This window comes from Oenanthe melanoleuca, chromosome 5 (genome assembly GCF_029582105.1).
Source record: "Oenanthe melanoleuca isolate GR-GAL-2019-014 chromosome 5, OMel1.0, whole genome shotgun sequence".
NCBI lineage: Eukaryota > Metazoa > Chordata > Aves > Passeriformes > Muscicapidae > Oenanthe > Oenanthe melanoleuca.
Window position 1 is genome coordinate 5,700,642 of NC_079339.1, and position 14,723 is coordinate 5,715,364.

At 39.2% G+C, this 14,723-nt stretch overlaps 1 protein-coding gene across 1 annotated transcript in view; it reads right to left on the reverse strand.

Moving 5' to 3' along the window:
* Positions 1-2,285: 2,285 nt before the first annotated feature.
* The window catches only part of PRMT3 (protein arginine methyltransferase 3), a 55,416-nt gene continuing 42,978 nt past the window's right edge, over positions 2,286-14,723 (reverse strand). Inside the window, exons 13-15 of the mRNA XM_056492390.1 lie at positions 13,564-13,614; positions 13,283-13,370; positions 2,286-2,919 (exon numbers count right to left, since the gene is read on the reverse strand). Of these exons, the coding sequence (XP_056348365.1) occupies positions 2,810-2,919; positions 13,283-13,370; positions 13,564-13,614 (249 nt within the window). The 3' untranslated portion in view covers positions 2,286-2,809. The remainder of the gene's footprint in view (positions 2,920-13,282; positions 13,371-13,563; positions 13,615-14,723) is intronic.

The following is a 14,723-nucleotide window of genomic DNA, read 5'->3' on the forward strand; positions in this document are numbered from 1 at the left end:
TGCATCATAGATCCAGTAAGATTTTTTAAATGTGCTTGGGTAGTTCTCCATTAGCAACAACAACTTTCACATTTCAAGGCCTGTGACAACCCTTTGCATCCGTCTTATTATATCTGCATCCTCTTTCTGCTGTGCCTTCAAATCAAGCATGCTCTGAGCAGCACTGGTTGCTGAGGCAAAGATTAGATTTGTACAAGGGTTGTTGCATCTCCCAAGAATAGCTGCACATTCAACATTTTAAATGAAAGGATCAGGGAGAAGAGGAGCAGCACAAGACAGGACAGATCTGGTCATCAGACGAAAGGGAATGCTGTCAGGGCATGTTAGAAGTTCAAACAAAATGAAAACCAACAAAAAACATCAGAGCAGGAAATATCTAAAGGCCAGAGACAAGAGATGTTTTGGAAACGAGCCAGCAGTAATAGTTCTGTGGATCATGTCAGATGAAAATCATGAGGTGAAGAATGAGCAGTGGAGAGCAGCAGCCACCAGTGGGGTTTGCTTCTGCATCAAAAAATGCATCTGCCCACAGCAGCACCAGGGAAGCAGACGGAAGAACAGGAGAAAACAGACCTCTCAGAGGCAGGTAACTAAACTCCTCATTTGAATTTCAAAGTTACAGAGATCTACACCCATAGGATATATAATTTTGATACTGCTTAGTTGGGGAAAAGAAAAAAAACAAAGAATTTGTCACATAAGATGTTGTTGCTAAAGAAATAAATCCTGTGAGGTAAATTTAGACAAGCTGGTGTAACAGACAAATGCTGTCAGATGACAAGTGAAATTCAGGCTCTCTACAACTTACTTTTTTCTTTCTGTTCTCAATACAAGAGTACACACTAAAGTAATACATTTAGGTCTGAAGTTGTGGTTATACCCCAATTGTTAAAAAATACTTAAAAATTTGATGCACCAATGACTGATGAACAAGTTGTTCCCATCACCTGAAGAAAATGTTTCCATGCAGAATATGCAGAATACCAGACATTTCTGCACTATTTTATTTATTTTTAATTCAGTTACAGATTATTTGCATCTTTGACCACATTGACCATGTACTGTAGAATAAAGGATTTGTATGAAGGATTATTATCTGTCACTGGACAAATTCAAGGGTATTTCTACTCCAAATAGTTACTTTTCACTTTTCCGCCTCAGATCGAATTCCTTTAAGTGAGTGTTTATTGATCCTGTTTCCTACAATATTTAATTCTTAGAGTTACAATTAGGAAATGTAAATAACTGATTGCGCTGTCAGATGAATCCCACATTATTCAACTGCTAGACTGAAAAAAGCCCCCTATACTTGACAGGTTATTTCCACAGAAAGCTGTGTGACAGTCACCATCACATCAATGTTCACTTGTGTATTTGAAGTTCTTTGAAAATCCAGTGCCTTTATTAAATGACCCTCCTCAGCCTTTGCTTTAATGAAAGTCTTTCCAGAACATTTTCCTTCTGGCTAGATGATACCAAATTCTCTGTTCTCAGTGGAGTTGGTTTTTTGGGGGGCTTTATTTATTTATTTTAAAATAGCATTTACACATTTTCAAGTTTCTTTTAACTTTTAGCCCTGCAACCCAAGGCAACATAAACTCTTTACTAGTGCAAGGCTTTGCACTGCTTTCCCTTTGCATTCTTTTTCTTTTCTTCTTGCCTTCTACAGCAACATTTACACAAACAAAGAATCTGCAGTAGTATAAAAAAATTCAAACTGGAAGGGCCCTAAACAAGACCAAAATAGATATGTGTCACCAAGCTAGACAAGTGTTAGCAGCACACAGAGACTCATGTTTATAACTGTAGCACATTCCCACTTCTCAGACACTACTGGGAAATAAAACTTGCATCTTTCATTTTTCCTCTGTGTACAATTGTCTCATTTTTTATGAAGTTTTTTATAGTAAAGCCTATCCTGAAATGGATAGAATTTAAGAACTGTCTTACTTGCATAAACTGAAGGATCTAAAATCAGTACCTGAGCATTCCTGTTTCATGAGTCGAGCTCCTGAACATCCACATGTTAATCAGGACATTTAAGGAGCCTAAAGGGAATTAAAATGAATACTTACTAGTGTTTCTATAAGAAGCCAAACCAAATTCACCCTTGCAGCAACTGCTTTTTGTTTGTTGTTTTTTTCCTAAAGCTGCTAAGATACACAATTCTACCCACCTATGCCCCAACAGGTTAGTAGAGAAAAAACTGTAGGCACAAATAAATGAGCCATCACAGGATAGACAGAATTTCCAATTACACAGAACACAAGGAAAGCACTACTGCATTATGTATCACACTAGGTTTATTTATTTAGACAAATGTAACTGAAATGTCTACAACTTTTAAATTGCAGAAGTGTAGTAAAAATACCATCTTTGTTGTTGCAATCTTGCAGTTGGAATTACAAAATTATTCCCATTGGGATTTTCCATCTACTGTTGAGGTGCACTGACACATGATTTAGCTGCTTCTTTCACAAAAAAATAATAAACAAGGATTTTGCCAGTGGAAGAATAAAACACTGTTGAGAGATCATATTTATTTTACCTTACAGCAAGACTTTAGGCTCATATTTTCCTTCCTAGCAGTCTCAGGTAACCCAAACCCATCTTTCTTGCTTTCCTCACACCATGTGACGCAGCAGAATCTGATTTTGTTGTAAATCTCAGTTCTAGGTAACTTTTCCATATTCTTGTGTGTGCACATGCACACAAACTCAAGAGTTTACCATTTTTGGGCATTTCAGAACAGTTATTGGCAGTGAAATGCAGTATTCGAATTGAACTGCTCCCAGACATGGACAGAGCTTCACTGAAGGCTGTAGGTCTGCTGTGTGTCCTTCACTGAGAGGGTGATGAAGAGGGACCGCGGATCCTTTCTGTTTTTGCGGACTGTGATCTTTCCTCTCAAGGCCTCTCCTGAAAAAACAAGAAGGGAATTGCCCTGGTTACAGTATTGAATCACTCACAGTAACAACAAAGATGCATTGCATCCGTGCTGCATGAGAAGCTGTTCCCAAATAATGAGAATTTTAAAAGTCTACAGAAGTTTTAAAAGCTCTTGACAACAAACCTAAGTCAAATTAACTGCAGTTAAACCTGGAGAGGTGCTGAGTTGAGGCTGATGCTTCACTTCTCAGAGGTTCACCCAAATTACTGATATGACAAATATTTCACTTGTGGCTGGGTAAAACCACTGTATCCCTTGTATACACTCACCATCTTGGGCTAAAACCGTGTAGCCAAAAAAGCCTATTCCCTTCCGGCTGCATGGGTCATGTGCTCTGTATTTGCACTGCATTTCATTTAAGTTCTGACCAGGTATTTTTTTATCTGGAAGGAAAACACCACAGAAGGCTTTGTGGCATTTCAAGTATATACATTATTAATTGCAGGTTTTGTTTTACAAAGTGTCAGTATCATAACAGTTGATAGGTATGTCCTTCAGTTACACCCAGAACAAATGCTTTTACACAGAGAAAAAACATCATCTCAATTTCTTTTCAGCCCTTACTAAGACCTTTCATTTAAGGATTATTTGTAAATTAGGAGTATAGGACCCACAAAATATAAACACACACATTTGTAAATGTGTACATTTAGGAATTCCATTGCTGAGCCATCTCATCCCACCATTTTAAACCCCGAAGAGCTACATCCTCACACATGATTCTGCTGAACACATTATAGCAAGCCATGATTCTGTGATCTACAGCAGGAAGTTCCCTGCTACTCTTCTATCAGGCCTCCCTTGCCCCATTCATCTTCATTGTTCACAACAGCCACATCCACTGCTGCTACTTTTACTAATCTTACTGGATCCGAAGTATTTTCCAGCTGTTCATTACTCACTGTGATTTTGAAATCCATTGTTAATATCCTGTTAAAAACCTTTCTTATTGCAAAAATGAGAACAATAGCAATTTCAAAACTAAGCTGGTTTCAAATTCAGGAAGCATTTTGGAGGTTTCCATTTGGCACAATTCTCAGTTGCATCCACAAACAGTAAACTGACAAGAAGTCCAAATTATAAATTATAAGTGCAGGACATTTTGTTAAAGGTTGCAGCACAAATATCAAAGATGGCTTATCAGCAAGAATGGCTGTAGTACCAAGGATCAGAAGAAAAAAAAAATCATTTTGGGTTTTTTTTAATGATGTAACCGTTAGCTGGAGGTTCCACTACAACTCCCGTGCAGCTTTATTATTAGGAATCAAAAGACATAACACAATGCAATTTGCAGAGAATTGTGAAAACAGTTTCACAGATTATTTAAACAGAGACAGGTTTGCCAGACAAAAGGACAAGATAAAGAAAAAAGGGCATTATAGTCTCACTCCAGCTAGGGAATTTAAACTGCTTTGAACACATAGATTTTCAAAACTGCTGCAAAATGACCTATTTGATTTAATTTAACATCCTGTGATAACAATTCAGTAAGACTAAAGAGCCTCTGAGAAATGCCATAATTTCAATTAATCCATACTTCAATTTTCCCATTTAAAACATTAATTCAAAACAATAAAACAAATGAAGGAAAAACCTAAATATAATTTCATAAATAGCTGACTTCATAGAACAGAACCCTCAGATTTTGTTTGTAAAGACAATAAATGAAATAAAGCATTCCATTCATTTTTTCCCAGCTATTCCTTATGCTGTAACCACATAAATGTGCTTTTCTGAGCAGCCTTTTCTGAGGGCTGAAGCAAACCACAGCGGTAACCGAAAGGCAGTTCTGAAGAATTAATCAATGTCATGCAGATAGAAAATGACGGATGTTTTTCCCCACTCTCTGTCCTAGGAGCTGCCTGGAGGAAGCTGTCTCTGGGACTCAGCTGCATCACCTTGCTCTTATCACGCTCAGCTGAATGCAAGCAAACCACACAGTGCCATTCCAGTTTGATTAGGACAAAACTGAATCCATTATCATCCCCTCCCTGCATTTTCATTATAGCCAGGGGAGGCTTGAAATTTTCCCCCAAATGGAAACAGCAGAAGAATTCAGAAATGCTGTGTAAGCTTGGCTAGTACAGGAAAAAAGACATCCCTATGTCCATACTGACTCCCTGTCACATAAAGCATGTCTGATTGCAGGCTCTGCAGTACCTGTGCTCTGGACACTCAAACCAGTTTATTTTGGTTCTGACTTTTACCACCAGTAAAACTATAAGCAATTGCATCTATCACTTATGTCTGTGCAATACAATCACACTGGGCCAGCCTGCAGTCTGTGAGCCAAGGAATCTCTCAGTACAGAGATCCTCTATCAACAAGAGTGCTCAGGCCCAACAATCATGTCATTTTCAGTCTATAAAGGATTTGATCAAAACCAAATATTCTACACAGTCCCTAGCATGTATATCCATAACATCCACTTAAAGCTTGGAACGACCCATGGCAATGTGCTTGTAATGTGAGGAACTACCCAGCCTTTCAATACAACTTGGTGCCTCTTCCCTCTGATCCCAGAAAAGATTCAGAGTTACCAAAGGCAGCCAGCAATCAAGGTCTTTCAGGTTTCCTCCTTTTCTTCCCCGGATAAATAATAGCTTTATAAAGCTAGCAAGTAAGAACAGAGTACTCAAACCATTATTTATTCTGAGTATTATTTTATCATTAAAATTTAGGAATCATACAAAAGAGCTCACTGAAATTGTTTCAGAGACCTGCTAGAAAACCACAGTGGGCTTTGGGCTAAACACAAACTACTGAACTGTTGGTGAAAAGTGCCTTTACAAATCCCAGTCACAAACCAGCACAATTTGATATCACTCTGCACAACAAGGTTGTCCTTGCTGGAAGCTGACAATTCAAACATGATCTAGTTTAACTGGACCCACTATCTAACACAACACTGAGTTCTAGTATGCAACAGAAAGAATAGTAAGTCACAAAAAGCATTACTATGGGTAGAAAGTGGTTTCCATACAGCACCTATCTTCTAACAATGAAAAACAAGAAAACACTGAAACCATCTGCAGTGGGACCAAGAGCATTTCCCTTGAACACAGGAACTTATCCTCAATCTTCCCATTCATCCTCTTAAAGTGCAAGCACTTGCAGCTGTGCACAGACTGCCACCTTCCTCTCTGGCCACTTCTCCTACTGAATCTCCAACCCAGTGTGATCCAACAAGCAGTTTCTGTTCTGAGCAGCAGCCACTGCCTTTTGGTATCATCCATCTGATCTATGATACCTTCTGGGTCGGCTACTTGTATCAACTATTTGCTAACTCCATTCTGTTACATCACTGCTTAATCTCTGCTGAACCTACCCTAAAGTTCTGTCTTCTCCATGTATGCTCTGAGTATATTCTCTGAGGAATTTTTGTACCGAATTGACATGTTTCAACTGCTCAAGACAAGCCAGGAATGAGGCTGCTGCAAAGAAGTCTGCACTGCCAGCTGAGCAAGGCAAGATAGGCTTGTGTGGCTGCCTAATGTAACGTGTGTACACTACAGGTGACTGAGACCCCTAGATAGCTCAGGCACCACAGAGAGTTGCCACTGGGAATGATGAAGGCCAGGTTCTCCACAATGCAGAGCTAGAGTGGCCAAACTCACTTACCTAGAACTGGCTTAATTCACCACTTTTTGTAGTGGATTTTCTAAACTGTATAGCCTTGGCCCAAGCTTTCTCTCAGCAGTGTGACAAAATTCTGAGAAAACAAGATTGTTGTTGCTGTTTGAACTTGTGCTGGTTTGGCACCAAAGACAACCTATGAAAGTGATTTTTTCTGAGAGGAGCAGCTAGTCTTCCTCTATGTCTCACAAAAATCAATCAGCGATTGGTTTTGAGAACTGACAACTGGTTAAACCATTGTGAGAGATGAACACAATCAGCTCTGTGTGACTCATATTTTAAAACACAGAAGCCTCGGGAAAGTTCTCTTTCCCTTCCGGCCTCAGTACAGGTAACACCGGCCTGGGCCCCTTTGTGTGGCCGGTGGGCCTGGCCGGGCTCTGATGCCGGGCTCTGTGTTCAGCCGGGGCCCCCGACAGACAGGGGAGGGGAGGGGAGGCCCAGCAGCTGCTGAGATCCTAGTCCCACTTTCCCTCCTACCCTGGCACTGCCCGCAGCTCTTGTCCTGCCACCGGCCTGGAGCGGCTCTGGGCTGGCTGGGCCCCATTCCAGCGAGGGCAGTCATGCAGCCAGAGCAGCCACCACTGCTCCTCGCTGGGCCCCTGCTATCCTGGCACAGCCCCCAGTGCGACCCAAAACACTCCACCCCAACTGCTCCAGCCGCTGCCCGGGCAATTAACTCTTTCACTGCCCAGAATGAGACTTGCGGACACATTGTTCTCCCTCTCGAGTGAAAAGGACCAAGATGAAGATAGCACAGAAACAGCATGAAAACACCGAGGTGAGACAAAGGGAAAAGTCAGGTCCCAGATGATGGAAGGAGAGTTGCTGACTGAAATTTCTTTTTTTTAAACTATGGAGAAGAGACTCTTGTTTCCCTATAACACTTAAAGATGTATTATGGGGTGGATGAGTGTTCTAACTCTAGATCTGAGCAGAGGCATTTGTGCTAGAGCAAGCAGATGTTGAAACGGCTGTGATCCCATAAGTCTGAACAGAGAGGAGATGAAGACCCCTGCTTCCCCCCAGGGAAGAAGACGACAGACCTCCGCTTTCAAAGATGAAGAGACCTTTTGTTGCAACTGTTATAATCCTTAAAGTGTACCCCATAAGTTGATATGGTCCTCAGTAATGGTTGTGGGAAGACCGTTAGTCAAGAGATTTTTTACATAGTGATCAGATTTCCATTCTCCCGGACAGCTGATCACTGTGACATCGAGGCCACAAGAAAATTGTTTCTTGTGGAGAAATCTCCATAGACTGAAGAGAGAAGTCTCCTCTCCCAAGTAAATTGATGTTTCGACCCGGCTGAACTAAAACTGTGACAGACCCATATTCCCAGAATGGTACATCTGTGTCATCAGTCCATCCAAGTTTTCCTGTCTAAATATGGGATTTCTATGATCTTTCAATGACACAGAACAGCCAGGAGAAGAGATTCTCTCAATCTAGTGCCCTGAAACACTTACCTAGAAATGTTTCTGAAAAGTCAGCAGATAATTTTAAAATGGAGGTTTTGATAAATACAATGTAAGGCTTGCCAGACTTAGTGTGACCTCAAAATTCAGGTTTTAATATTCACTAGATTTTAAAAGCCAGCATAATTTTTGGAGGTGCCACTTGTAAAAAAGCAAGAGATAGATTACTATAGACACCATGTTGGAGCTGTAGACAGGCAAAACAGACACTAAAATCTCAATTAGGAGCCAAATTATCCAACTGGGATGCACAATATTGAAGTATTTCAGTATAGGATCAAAACATTCAGACAGATTAATCATGCCAGTGTTGTTTTCCTACTTTTAATAGTGGTGTCTAAACAGACAAATCAACATTCTTTCAGTTTGTAAATTTACAAATAGCTTTCTAATTACAAAGATTGGGGAGCTAAAGATAATCAAGGATTTTACAGGAGCTTAGTCATGTGAGTTCTGCTACAGCTTTGCTGTGCTAGCCCCTGTAATACCACAGAAAAACAAATCAAGGTTTTATTTTCACTGGAAGGCAGCATCAAGAACACACAATACTGAAAATAGGCTCTTTCATTGCCAGTAGAATTTGCCTGCATACTGGGCTGGGTTTTAACTTAATGCATTTAAAGGGTTCTTTTAAAATAATTTTTCTAAGCATTTGATTCATTGAAATTCAGTGAGATTGAATTCAGTAAATCCTTGAGATAACCAAATGAGAATAACATTTTTTTGTTTGCTTAGCAGAAATATTTCAACAAACAACAAAAGGAAGAGACTCATTTTCGGACCATTAAGGAGAAAAAGATACTGCTTTGGCATCTCAATTTCAGTCTTCAAAACAAAGAAATGTTCAAGCTATTAAAAGGGCTCTATGAGAAGGCTCATAGTAGGGAGTCTACAATACATCACCGTTTTGTCTGAGACAACCCAGGATATATTGCTTCTTTCTTTAATTTTAATTGCTTGCTAAACAGTTAAAGCATATCCAACATGCTGATGCTACTCTGTTTTACTTGACTGAAAATCAGTTTCAAGTCTCTTGTCACAGTCCAGGAGGAAGAAATCTGATTTTTCAGAACACAAATAGTGAGGCTATCCCCCACTCACACATTAAATCTAAATGAAATGAGCAGAAATTAGCCATTAAATATATCCATTTGCATATATGCATTATATACAAATCTACCTACCACAGGTATCAAGCTGAAACTCAGTGGCAAATAATCAGTATTAATTAGGTGTAGATTTTCTTGCCTCCCTGTCCAGACCTTTGGACCCAGAATTAACCTCTCCCACTTCATCCCAGAGATGTACGAACATCGTACATGGAGTTCAGGCTGCAGCTGGACCAGCAGAGGAGACAGGATGAGCTCCGAGACCCATCCTTTGGCTTGCAACTGCTTGATTCTGCTATCATTGGAATAGATCAAAACATTCAGTCCTTTTTATGACTGAGAAAATAGATCTATTTTTACAGCAAATATGCTGGCATGAAACAGCTAGTTCACACTGCAGAACAAAATAATTTTGCTATGGCATAAAGGAGCATTTTCCAGTTAAATACCCAGCAGGTTTGGATATCTGTAAGCTCAACTTCTTTTACAGAGAAAAACCAAATACAATCAGTACTTTATAGCCACTCCAGGCATGGCCTCAAAAGCTATAAAGCATCTGATAAGGGACTTTTAGTCAGCCTTACTATTTTATTTGGAACTAAAAATGTGAAGGAACCATTTTTCTTCACTGGGGAAAAACAACCACTGCCCTGTCTGAAAGATTCTTTCAAAACAAGAAAACATTTAAATGTGTTTTCCACTAGCAAATTCTTCTTTCACAACCTATTAAAAAGCTACAAGCAAATGCCACCATGGTAACACTGGTCAGATTACTTTAAGACTCAAATTCCATTATTTCTGTTTATTTCCCAATATTTACTAGAAAAAAAAAAAAAAGAATTGTTTATCTTTACCAATAGCATCCTGGCCTGTGCCAGCAGTAGTGTGGCCAGCATGAGCAGGGCAGTGACCATCCCCCTATTCTGGGCACCGATGAGGCCCCACCTTGAATCCTGGGGTCAATTTTGGGCCCTGCACTACAAGAAAGACTTTGAGGTGCTGGAGTGTGTCCAGAGAAGGGAACTGAGCTGGGGCAGGCTCTGGAGCACAAGTCTGATGAGGAGTGGCTGAAGGAGCTCGGACGGCTCAGCCTGAAGAAGGCTCAGGGCTCTCTACAGACTTCTGTCTCTCTACAACTCCCTGGAAGGAGCTTGTAGCCAGGTGGAAGGTGGTTTTCTCCCAGGTAACTATCAACAGGACAAGAGGAAGTGGCTTCAAGTGGCATCAGATAAGGGAAGTTTAGATTGGACATTGGGAAAAATTTCTTAATGGAAAGGGTTGTAAAGTACTGGAACAGGCTGCCCATGGAACTGTAGATGTGTGACCCAGTAACATGGTTTAGTGGTATACTTGGAAGTGCTGGGTTACTGGCTTGACTCAATGGTGCTAAAGGTCTTTTCCAACCTAATGATATGACTGTAATGATTATATGAATATATTTAGTCAAAAGTGCATATTCTTTGCAGTTTCCCCCATTGCCATATTGTATTTCTGAATCTAAGAATTTATACAGATGAATACCAGTAAACATGGGGATGGATGTAAAGGCTTCAAATGATGCAAATGTGTTTAATCTAATACAGTTACTTTTACTTCCACTTAACTTGCATTGAAGAAAGCCCTTCTGAAGACAGTTTCCCTAAAAGCTCAGTGCACTCAGAGCGGAGCTCAGTTGAACATGTCAGGCTGAATGACAAATGGTAACAAGCTAATTCATTAACAAGTGGGACAAGAGAAATAGCTGGAAATGGAAGTTGAAATAGACTGCAAAATGAGTTTGAACTGTTTGTTTAGTTGAGAAAATGGGAGGACTTGAAGAAACAAAAATATTTGGCTAACCACAAATTATCAAGATGAATATTCAAGTCACTATTTAGACAAAGAAAAGAATATCAAGAGGAAGATAGGGAAAACTGTACTTATAACAACATGTCTTGAGAAAAAAGGTTTTTGGAACAAAGAAGGAGAAGGATCAAAGTCAAACAGAATGGTTTTTCAGAAAAATCACATAAATTAACCTACATTCCCATATACATATCAGGACGCACCTTCTGCTTGATGGGTTTATGTCAATAAGCAACAAATGTCCCACAGAAATTAAGACTGAGATTACAAAAGAAAAGGAAATTACATCAGGAGTTTCTCTCAGAATCTTCTCTAGCATTAGAAGCAAAAGGCAATCCTAGATTTAAGTGGTAATTTCATGTAAGATATAAAAGCAGACAGAATAGGCAAAAGGATGGAAAGGGGAACTCAATTACAAAGAGAAGGAGACAGGCAGAAAGAAAGAGAAACACAGCTGTAACAAGATTTGTTATGGGAATGTTATGGGAATAATGTTAAGAAATACGAGCTAATAAAAAGGAAGGAAGGAGTTATAGCACGAATGATCTTGAAGGTCAGGTTGGTTGTCTTCAATGACTCAGAGAGTATTTTTCCTGCATATTTTTTTGGCCTTCAGAAAGTCACCACATCTCAACCAGAACTCTAAGCTGGGGGACACCTCCCAGTAATTTCACACAGTTGAAAAATGTCAAATGTTCTCTGCAATATGAAATAATGTGCATATTTTAACAAATGTCATTGCACTTAAAAAAAAATTCACTCTATGACTTTGAGATTTAATGAGTAGCAGCAAGGAGATCTTTCTTGTCTAGAAAGAAAATCTGAAGAGAACACAAGCCAAGTATGAATGCACCAAACCACAGATGTACCCCCAGAAGTGACAGGACCTAAGAAAGTGCAAATAAAAATTGTTTAAGAATACAAAGTCAAAGCATGAAAGACATAAATTATTTGTCAGATATCACAAACCTCAGTGCCTCCAAGAAAGAAGCTCCAGGTAAGATGTTGTTATGTCTTGTAGCTGTAAGAGGCAACTACAAAAGCAATTCAACTGAGTGCAGAAGCACCCACACAACTTTTTCAATGCTTTTCACCCCAATACGTCTGATCTATTTACAAACTGCTCAGGTCAGGGCCATGTGTTACCATGAGTTTAACAGATCAGCAGAAATGAGCCCCATTCTGAGGCTCCTCTTTTGATCTTGCTAGTCCGTAAAGAAAAGGAGCCCTCAAAGACAACTTGCTCATCACTGGGTAAGAGTTCAGCAGTGGTGAGTAAATATCTAGTGGCCAAATGGACACAAATAAAATAACAGCATAAAAATGTAACTATTTCATTTCCTTGGATTATAAAAAGACTATGAGAGTCTTAACCTCTTACTCCTGTAGAACTTTCTTTCAGACTTATAATTATTGAGCTGTTGCATGTCTATCCTTTTGTATGACCATTCTATGAGGGTCATGGATATACCTGTGTCTATGAAGAAAGGAATATTTGACTACTTGTATAAAATGTACTTTCTAGACTTCACAAATAGAATAAAACCACTAACAAGCATCACTTTAGAGTCTTCAAAACCTCACCTCAACAGTTTATCATTTGAATTTTGCTTATCCCTGATGACAACAAAAACCTTTTTACTTGCATCAAATTCAAGGCAAAACTTAGTACAGTACTTAACCATTTTATAAAAAGGTAGTGTATCAAACGAACCTATGAAATTCTTCAATGGCTCACGTTCATGGCTGTGAGTTCTTTAAGATTATTTTTCATTTTCAGAGTAACCCCACCATGGCAGATACAACCCATGCATATATTCGCGATCCCTTTAAATACAGGTCAGTTTAGGAGGGCTACCAGGAATCCTGTGCAATCACTTGACAAATCTGATACTTCAGAATACTAGTAATGTCAAAATTAAGAGGATGTCAATAGCAGTGTTCTGGTCTTACAGTTTTCTCTATCAGAAATGCTTTGATACAGAACTTTTCTCACCAAAATTCCAGTATGGAGCTATACAAGTATAAGATATATGCCCCCTTAAAAAATACTTATGCATACATTTATGTGTAATTTTAAACAAGAATTTTGAATACAGATACTTCTCAGCTTTGATGAAACAAAAAACTTCCTTCAACAGCAGCTGAAAGATTTATTTACTAGTTCTTTTGATACATCACTTTTGAAGTATTTTATATCTGGATTTAATGGTTACAGCACCATAACACAACCATTTTTGTACCCCAGCTGAATTTAAATATACCTGCTTCTACAGGAATTGGCTTCTCCAGGAGAAAAACTGTCTGTTTCCAGTGTGTTTTGGTACACTGGGGACCAGTTGAAAACAAGACCTGCAACAGGAAAGTTCAAGAGTTTGATTAAAAACAACCTTTTTCATATCACACCACATCAATCAATTATGAAACACAAATTCATATGAAGTCTTTGCTACAGCAAAATAGACTCACTGCCAAACACCCTGAGGCAAAATAAAATCAGCATCTCTCAAAGATATTTTTAAAATGCATAACCCCAAATACTCACCTTGTAGTCGCAGTTCTTCTCAAAAAATACATCAAAGTAACCAGCAATTGCCTATAAAAAATGAGGCGAAAATGTAAATACCATAACAGAGTAATAGTGACACTCAAGAAAAATCCTGTAATTCATATACGCATTTATTGGAATTTCTACTCCTTTTCAAGTGTTTACCAAGAAGAACAAGATTATATTTATGCTTTCAAGTATGCTAGAAATCCTAGGGAAAAGAAAAAAAAAAAAAGCTGCCATTACAGCTTTTCTCTGAGAATATTCAGCCCACTGTAACTGCATTTTATTACACATCAGTATGAGTTTCCAAAACAACCCACACGCCTTAACTGCAACCAGAACCATATATAAGAAAACAGTCTTTCAGACGTGCAAACCCACAAGCACAAAACTCAGTCCTTGTCTTGTCCATGACTTGCAGTAAACATGTACCAAGTACAAGAGATTCTGCATTATTTGTTCACTCACTGTGTGGCTAAACAGAAATGTCCACAGAAGCTCCCTGTGAATAGAGACAGAGCACAACAAGGCGGGGAATAATTTTCTTCCTCTACTATACACACAGATACGGAAAAACATTCACAAATGGTTCCTGCTTGCCATTCCAACAGCAAATAGTTTCTAATTGTAACTCTCCATATGATTCTTTCTCTGTCCCTCCTGCCACCCCACTCCTAACCTCAAGAGCCTCTCTCTTCAGTGCCTAATTCATTAGTTGGACTTTTCTTCCAGTTTGAATAGGAAAAGAAATAATAGACTAGTTTGGGTTGGAAGGGCCCTAAAAGATCATCTTGTTCCAACCCACATGCTGTGGGCAGGGACACCTTCCAGGAAGCCAGGTTGCTGCAACCCCATCCAACCTCACCTTGAACACTTCCAGGGCTGGGGTAGTCACAACTTTTCTAGGCAACCTGTGCCAGTTCCACACCACCCTCACAGGGAATAATTTCTTCCTAATACTAACAGATATAAAATGTTCACACACAAAACAGCACAGTGACACTATTAATCATTCACTAATTTATTGCTGTACTGATTTTTTGACAAAAAATTACTTGTGAGAGCCCCAGAAACCCAAATAAATAATTGGAAGATGCTAATACAACATCCACTTCAGTTTCACCTGTGAAATCCTGTCCATGCTCACCTTTATT